This window comes from Myotis brandtii, unplaced genomic scaffold (genome assembly GCF_000412655.1).
Source record: "Myotis brandtii unplaced genomic scaffold, ASM41265v1 scaffold1290, whole genome shotgun sequence".
Taxonomy (NCBI): domain Eukaryota; kingdom Metazoa; phylum Chordata; class Mammalia; order Chiroptera; family Vespertilionidae; genus Myotis; species Myotis brandtii.
The window spans coordinates 185,500-194,470 of record NW_005354552.1 but is presented as its reverse complement, the minus strand read 5'-3'; the positions used below and the strand labels follow the sequence as shown (position 1 = coordinate 194,470).

Genomic DNA, 8,971 nt, shown 5'->3' with positions numbered 1-8,971 from the left:
CAGGCATGGTGTCAGATTCCTCGCATCACCTTTCAACATCTCGTGGAGTCAATGCCAAAAAGAATCACCTCAGTATTGAAGGCAAAAGGTGGCCCAAGGAAGTACTGATGGGGTAGTCATAATAATATGGCTACTCACGTTCAAATATATCCTATGTTCAAAGGCTGTTAAATCGCGTTGTTTACCCATGTCTTCAGAAAATAATCACTTCTACTGTCATGGTAAACAACCTGCTTCACTATTTATAATGGTCTGGCCCTCTAGCAACTTCAGCGTGAAATTATAGCTAATTTGCCTACAAACGTCAGGAGGTCATAATAATCTGGCCACTCAGTGCATATCCAATATAATAAAGAACTAATATACTAATTAGACTGAACAGCAGAACAACCGTCCAGACAACCTTCTGGGTGACCGTCTGGATGACCTTCCAGATGAAGCCAGGGCTGCGAGGGCCGAGGGTCCCGCAGCTGCAAAGGCCGAGCCTCTTGCACGAATTTCATGCATTGGGCCTCTAGTATATATATTTACCAAATTGTATACATGAAATATGCATGGTTAATGGTATATATATGTATATATATATAAAAGCTCAGCAACCTTTATGGTGGAACAACCGGACGACCAGACTAGCCGGTTGCTATGACACACACTGACCACCAGGGGGGCAGATGCTCAATGCAGGACCTGCACCCTGGTGGTCAGTGCACTCCCACAGCAGGAGTGCCGCTCATCCAGAAGCTGGGCTCATGGCTGGCGAGCACAGCAGCAGTGGTGGGAGCCTCTCCCACCTCCGTGGCAGCACTAAGGAGTGGTGAGCCAAGCAGTAAGGAGTGAGCAGGCTGGCGGTAAGGAGTAGTGAGCCAAGCAGTAAGGAGCAAGCAGGCAGGTGGTATGGAGTGAGCAGGCGGGCGGTAAGGAGCAGCGAGACAAGTGGTAAGGAGCGAGCAGGCGGGTGGTTATGAGTGAGCAGGCAGGCAGTAAGGAGCGAGCAAGCAGGTGGTTAGGAGCAAGCAGGCAGGCGGTTAGGAGTGAGGGGTCCAGGATTGTGAGAGGGCACAGACCAGGCTGAGGGAATTTTGTGCATTAGGCCTTTAGTGTCAATTATAATTCAACTAGAGGCCTGGTGCACGAATTCATGCATGGGTGGGGTCCCGAGGGGGGTAGGGGAGGGTTGGGTCAAAACTGGCTCTCCAGACAGGTCATGGGACACCCTTGCAGGCCCAGGATCCTGATCTGTCCCACTGACATTAGCGCTGCTTGTCAGGAACCACCTGGTGGCTGCTTTTATATTGTTTTTTGCTTGTGGAGCATCTAGGGAGGGGAAGCAGCTGCAGTGCCTGAGGCTGACTTCAAGAGCCCATCAGTGCTGTCAGGACCATGCTGGCAGAGCCAGTCCTTCAATGCCTGTCCTGTTCTTCAAAGATTGGACCTGCAGGACTACTGAGGGAGTGAGTGGTTGGCACCGAGCTGGTGGGCCAGTGAGACGGGTAGTTCAGCTGAGTGGCACTCCCACTGTGGGGGCAGCTACTGCGTTGAACGTCTTACGCCTGGTGGTTTGTGTGCATCATAGCGACCAGTTATTCAGGTCGTTCTGGTCGTTTGGTTGTTTGGTCGCTTAGGCTTTTGTATATATAGATAAGGTTTAAAAACTCAGTAGCTTACACAAATCCGTAATAACCATGGAAAAGAACATTCCATTTACAACAGTAACAGAACAATACTTAGGAACAACCTTGAGCTCTTAGACCTTGAGCTCTTTTACCCCTGGGTTCCTCTCTATCTGTCGAGATAAAAGCCCCTATCCTTAAAACTTCAGCCATAAAATTTTACTTCTGAGATAAAATTTCATGTCCCTCTAACACATCTGACATCCCTTGTTTAGTATCAAGTGTTATTTTCATGGTACACAGGAATGCATCTTTATATAATGGCTACCTCCTGCAATGCAATTTAGAAGTTCAAAGCAGTTCTATAGAATTTATACCGCTGCCTTGTGCTTTCCCATCCCTGCTCTCCTTAAATAGCCTGTGGACTAGTGTAAAGAGAGGTGAAGAGGACTGTTCTCACAGAGTGGGGAGAGGAGTTCAGGTAAGTATTTTCTTTGGTAGGAGAAGTAAACCATTTAAATTAGTGTCAGTATCTATTAGCTTCCTCCACACTTTCTCTCTGATTAGACAGAGTAAGGGGATGATGTCAACTATAACTTTCCCTGAATGCTTCCTATGAAACAAACACTTGCTTCCCCTTGCTAAGAGGACAAATGTCAGTTCAGCAGAGTCTTATGGAAAGGAGACCTGCACAGATAGGCCAACATACAGGGATGTGAATCTAGCCCTCAATCCATACAGTAGTTTGTTAGATGCCACTTTCAGAGTTCTTCACAAGGGTAACTTTTAATTGCTAGCAATGCATACCGTTTGGGAATGCAGATTTCAAACATATATCACAAAGGTAGGCAAATCTGTGAAAAAAAATTTTAAACTGCCAACATACTTACAGTTTTTTCATTATTTTCAAAAGCTTCTCTTGCTTCTTCGAATGTGCAGAATTCTTCTTTGCATTCACGCTCAATATTTCCCTGTCTTATTTCTTCAAAAAGTCCATTAGCTCTTGGGTAGCGTTTTAGTACCGTATTTGCTTTTCCTCCCGTGAGGAAAACTAAAAAGAGATACAATAATAAGCATACACTTTTAATAAAAATGTGTAAAGTTAATATACAAGATGAAAACTGCTAGATACTCTTTAGAATACAGAGCCAACATCCTAAACCTCTTTCTGTGTGAGTCAGGAATGAAGTAGCATTTAGCTCCAAACCATCACATCTGCCATCTTCCTCATCAAGTTAGTATGTCCTTTCAGTAACAGGTGGTCTGGGCAGGGACAGTGATATAGTTTACTATGTTATATTCAGACTTTAGCACGTTCTTGCCAACCATGGGTGTTTAAATATAGTAACAATGATACCACCATTGGTATCATTGGTACTGTTCTGTTGGATAGCAGCAAACAAACCAAAATCCAGTCTCTAGATCAGTGGTTCTCAACCTTCCTAATGCTGCGACCCTTTAATACAGTTCCTCATGTTGTGGTGACCCCCAATCATAAAATTATTTTAGTTGCTACTTCATAACTGTAATTTTGCTACTGTTATGAATCGTAATGTAAATATCTGATATGCAGGATATATTTTCATTGTTACAAATTGAACATAATTAAAGCCTAGTGATTAATCACAAACACAATATGTAATTATATATGTGTTTTCCGATGGTCTTAGGCGACCCCTGTGAAAGGGTAGTTTGACCCCCAAAGGGGTTGTGACCCACAGGTTGAGAACCGCTGCTCTAGATGATCAGTCTTTGTCCCTTAACTAAAAAACACAAATAAAACTCCAACTGACCTAATCATATGAACCAAGAGGAGCTTTACTTGTATGAAAAAGAAGAGGTGACAAAACAACATCAAGAAATTAAGATAAATTTAGCCATAATTCATTCCAAGGAACACTAATAATAATTTTGTTCTAAATTCACTTAAGTTAAATATATTGAGACAATATATTCAACCCCATTTTACTGTCCTTCAGAAAAAGAAAATTCTGCATGACTCAGAGGCATTTTATATAAACATTCAAAATGCACATTTATGATATCCAATAAAATAAAGGCAGGAGATACACAGTTATGGGGAATTATTTTTACATACTGATTCATTTTATTTATTTTATTTTTTTAACAAGTTAACAGTTTTTGGTTGCTTGTTTGTTTCTAAAACATTTCTATTGATTTCAGAGAGGAAGGGAGAGGGAGAGGGAGAGAAAGAAACATCAATGATGAGAGAGAATCATCGATAGGCTGCTTCCTGCATGCCCCACACTAAGGAATGAGCCCCCAGCCTGGGCATATACCCTGACCAGGAATCAAACTGTGACCTCTTGGTTCATAGGTTGACATCCATGCTGGCTGAACTCATTTTAAAGTATACTTCAATAACATTTTCCTAAAAGTGTCATGTTTGTTTGCAGAGACACTAGAAATTAATCTCCACTACTGCAAAAAAATTAGAAAATTCCTTAATCTGATACACTTCTAACATGGGGGAAAGCACATTACAGATCCTTCAAGATATTTAAAAACGTCTATATGTTGCAAAGAATATACTGAAGTAAATAAAAAACAGTGAATGTTCTTTTAAAAATAACAATATCAATGAATTTAAGGTTTACCTCATTATAGAGATGTATTTACTTTATATGAGATATAGATTTATTACTGACTATTGGCCCGGTGCACAATATTTGTGCATAGAGTGGGGTTCCCTCAGCCCAGCCTACACCCTCTCCAATCAGGGACCCCTTCCTGGATGTCTGACTGCCGGTTTAGGCATATCCCTCTCGCAATCTGGGACTGCTGGCTCTTAACTGCTCACCTGCCTGCCTTCCTGATCACCGCTAACCACCTCTGCCTGCCTGATCACTCCTAACCACCTCTGCCTGCCTGTCTGATTGCCCCTAACTGCTCCCCTGCTGGCCTGATTGCCCCTAACTGCCTCTTCCTCGCTCCGCACCCGGAACCTGGGCTTCCCTCCCTCTGGCCAGCCACAGGCACCCAGGACCCGGGCCAACTTCACCCAGGCCAGCCATAGACACAGGGGATCGTGGGTGGGTGGCTTCGCCTAGGCTGCAGCTGCAGGCACCAGGGACCACAAGGCATGTGGCTTGTCCCTCTTTTGGGCCAGAGGCACAGGCGCAGCTGCTGGAACCTGGGACCCTGGTGCGAGTGGCTTATCCCTCTCCCAGGCCAGAGCCTGGCTGGGCCCCATTCCTCTCTACCCAGTCTTGAGTGTCTGAGCCAGTATGGTGTGATGGCATGAGGGTGTGATGACTATTTGCCTATAGCTCTTTATTATATAGAATTTTAACTTGTCACGGTCTATTTTCAAGTGGATATTATACCACTTCACACCTTGTATAGAAACTTCACTGTAACAAAATTTCATCTTTCCCAGGCAATCTTTGTGTTATTGGTGTCATGTATTTTACTTTCACAGATGTTATAAAACTGACATTACATTATTATTTTTTTAAATCGTTAATTATCTTTAAATATATTTAAATAATAAGAAACTTCTATTATATTTTTTCCTATGCATTTACTGTCTTTGGTGTTTTCCATTTCTTGGCATAGATCGTTATTTCTATCTGGCAAAATTTTATTCCTGCTTGCAGGAATTCTTTTAACATTTCTTACACTACAAATCTGGCGCTAAAAAAAATTCAATCTTTTATATGTGAAAAATATATTTTAACTATTTTAAAAAATATTTGCACTCAGTCTAGAATTATAAATTGAGAGGGTTTTTTCCCCCCTTGTGAGTACTTTAATGATGTTGCTCTACTATCTTCTCCCTTACACTGTTTCTGATGAGAAGTCTTTTGTAATCCTTATGTTTATTCCTGTCTATAGTGTGTCTCTTTTCTTCTGACTACTTAAAAGATTTTTCTTTTCATCATTGGTGTTGAGCAATGTGGTGTTTATTTTAAAAAATATATTTTATTGATTTTTTTACAGAGAGAAAGGGCGAGGGATAGAGAGAAACATCGATGAGAGAGAAACATCGATCAGCTGCCTCCTGCACACCTCCTACTGGGGATGTTCCTGCAACCAAGGTACATGCCCTTGACCGGAATTGAACCTGGGACCTTTCAGTCCGCAGGTTGATGCTCTATCCACTGAGCCAAACCGGTTAGGGCAAGCAATGTGATTTTTCTGTGTCTTGATGTAGCTTTCTTTATGTTCTGTGCTTGCTATTCACTGAACTTCTTTGATCTGTGGGTTTATATTTTTTACTATATTTTGCCAAATTTGGAAATTTTTGAATCATTCTTTCTTCAGATGATTATATATATACAAGTTCGGTCTAGAGGGGGGGGCTGGGGAGGAAGAGGAGTGAACTTAACCATAGGGTCAGGACCTTGGCAGGGAATTGAGTGCGGGGACAGCCAGCAGGGCCATCCTTGCAGTGGCCAGTTCATGACCAGCTGCCTGAGACTGGCTCGTTCCTGGGCTGGGGGGTTTCATGCATCTGCTCCATGCTGCCCACCAGCTGCTTGAGACTGTCTCCTTCCTGGGCTGGGGGGCGGGGGGGGGGCGTTTCATGCATCTGATCCGTGCTGCCCAGCAGTGCGGTGCCCATCGGGGCTGTCCATAGCTTATGGGGAAGGCACGGCCTGGGGAGTCGGAGACTTGATCCTGCGCAGTAACCAGATCCGGGCATTGGGAATGCGGCCAGTTCTCTGCAACCTGAGCCACCCCACTGTTGCAACGCCGGAGCAGTCATGGTGCCTTCTTCCATCACAGTCCCCTAAACTTGCAGCGATGGAGGTGGGCTGTCATAGCTTTGGGTGAACAGACATGGAAGACCCCTAGGTGATAGTAGGCATGAGGTGCTGGCTGGGGAGACAGTTGTATGGGTTTTTGTGAAGCGCTCAATGTCACAGCTTTGGAAGCCTCTTTCTTAGTTCTCAGAGAGCTCAGTGGTGAGGAAAGGCAGGTCTTGTCCTGCATTGCAGTTTCCATGGGAAAACTTGCTGTTGGGGGTGTCAGAGGGGTTGGCCGGGAGCACCTGTGGCAGAGAGACACCCTTCTCCAGTAACCTCTTCACAGACGGACTCATCGCCGGATGCCCAGGAACTGCTCGGCAAATCCCTGCTGTTCCACAGAGTTCTCTGAGCAGCCGTCCATCTTCTGCGGGAAGAAAGGTGTGTGCTTGTGCACAGTCACTGTCCGGTCCCGGGCCAGCGGGGGCACCCCCTGCCTGGAAGTGTTCTCCCACAGAAAGAAAGGTGTGTGCTTGTGCACAGTCACTGCCCGGCCCTGGGCAGTCAGGGGCAACCCGGCCTGGATGTGTTCTCCCGCTGGGTTGGCAGAGGTTGGACAATCGTTGTCCAGAATTCCCTTGTTTAACAAATAATGTTAAGTTCCCAATGAGGCTCCTGGTTAGAAAGGGATGGGGTTGGGGAGAGGAGGAGGAGCCGAGCTGCTTCTTCCCCACCTGCCAGAAGGTGCAGAGCCCAAGGCATGACCTCCAGTCTGCTCAACTGCCCCGGGAGGCTGCTTCTGGAGAGACTGTGAAGGCTGGGCTCTGCTCCTGTGTCCTGGTGTGTCTAAAAACCAGGAGGCAGAGCCGTGCTCTCACCTAGGCCTCTGGGCAGCAGCCTCCTGGTTTTCAGCAGAGACAGTGGCCCTGGGGTGTGACCTCCCCTCAGTGGTTGGAACTGTGTGTAGGAGCCGCCAGCAGGCAAACCATTGAACTCGTTGCCCGGGCGACGACGCTAGTGTCCCACCTGGTGGCTGTGGGTGCTGCCATCCTTGTCATGGAGTGATGGTTAATTTGCATATCCCCTCTTTATTAGATAGGATAATTTTCTAAAGTATCCAAATTGATACCAACTAGATGAACCTATACTAGATTGAAAACCATGGTGCACTTCCATAAGTGTTTCCTTCTTTATGTACCTCACAAGGTTAACCATCTATAAAATTAATCAGTGATAAAACATCATTAGAAGAAATCTTTAAAATTGTGGTAAGTGGTATGAAGGAAACTAAAAGGGTTATATTGAGATTAAGAATATCAGTGGCAAGGAGAAAATGGAGACTGAAAAGGAAGACATGTCAGGCACCTTGTCCCAGAGCAAGGTTGGAAATACAACTAAAAAGGAGAACATTCACCTGGAAATTCCAACTGTGGTTCAGCTGAGGAGGTGACTTACAACAAAGAAGAACAGAAGGTACCTGAAAACCTGTAGGAAGAGTGAGATCACGAGAGGGGGGTTGCCCAGAGCACACACAGTGGTCCAGCAGACTGATGAGTAGCACCTCTGGACCTACGGTGGCATGACCTGCAGCGCCCATATCATTCAAGGAGCTATGAAAAGAAGCAAGACTGATGGTGGCAGCAGAGTCTAGACCTGGCAGAACAGAGCCAGTGGGGAGAAAGCTGCATCTTTTATTCCCTTTATATTTTTCTTTTTTTTAATCTCTAAACCCAGAGCACAAGAATTTTCATTTGCAACTACACACCCAAGGCACTGGTGCAGGAAAGGAGGTGTGGACTTGAGGTGCCTGAGGAGAGGTAGGGAAGGGAAGCAGGGCAGGGAGACTTGGAAAAGTAGTAGCCAGAATGAGAAGATGGCTGCCAAAAGGAAGGCAGACTGCAAGACAGTGTGAGAGTGAGAGAACAAAAGGAGAGTGTGTGGACGTACTGAGAGTGTAAATTTGTGAGTGAGTGATAGCTATACTCCAGGGGACTGTTGGAGACTGCCGGATCAGGCTCCTGTAACAGGGCAGCCTCCACTGCTGCTGAAATCTCTCCCGGAGAAGCCAGCTCAGCCACGGAGACTGCGCCATCTTGAGTGGCTGATATCAGAAGCGTATACATCCAGAAACCCTGCACCCACGGCACCCAGGGTCCAGCTACGTACATAGGAACACCGGATCTCAAGCAGCATGAATACTTGGACTCAGACGAGCCCTGCTCCTCCTCACGGAAAGGTCAGATTTTGCCCAGATAAAGTGCGGTTTGTAATTCAGGTCAGAGAGAGGAACGCGTGCGCGGGGAAAGTCTGCGCCCCACAAAGTCCTCGGCCCGTTGGGGCCAGCGTGATCCGCGAGTGTGGAAGGGGTCCCACAGGGCTGCTGGCAGAAGGGAACTCTAAAAATCAGCCCATAGCTGGACTGGGTCCAAAAAGGCAGCCTCGGATTTTGCCAGTGTGCTGGCTGCTTAGTGCCAGGGGAGAGAGGACTTGCAGAAGAGACTTTGGGAGAATTGCGCACTCTGGCTCTTTTTGTTTGTTTGTTTGTTTTGTTTTGTTTTGTTTTCTCCTTAAATCTTTGCTTTTGGTTATTAAACCCAGTACATAGGATCGCCCAGTTGGGGTCACTCAGAGAGACTGCAGGGGGAAGGA

General features: G+C 45.7%; 1 protein-coding gene across 5 annotated transcripts in view; it reads right to left on the bottom strand.

Moving 5' to 3' along the window:
* Positions 1-8,971, bottom strand: part of PRRG1 (proline rich Gla (G-carboxyglutamic acid) 1) — a 220,655-nt gene that overhangs the window by 66,867 nt on the left and 144,817 nt on the right. For all 5 annotated transcript variants that reach the window (XM_005859714.2, XM_005859715.1, XM_005859716.2 and 2 more), the window contains one exon: positions 2,501-2,661. In XM_005859714.2, the coding sequence (XP_005859776.1) occupies positions 2,501-2,661 (161 nt within the window). The remainder of the gene's footprint in view (positions 1-2,500; positions 2,662-8,971) is intronic.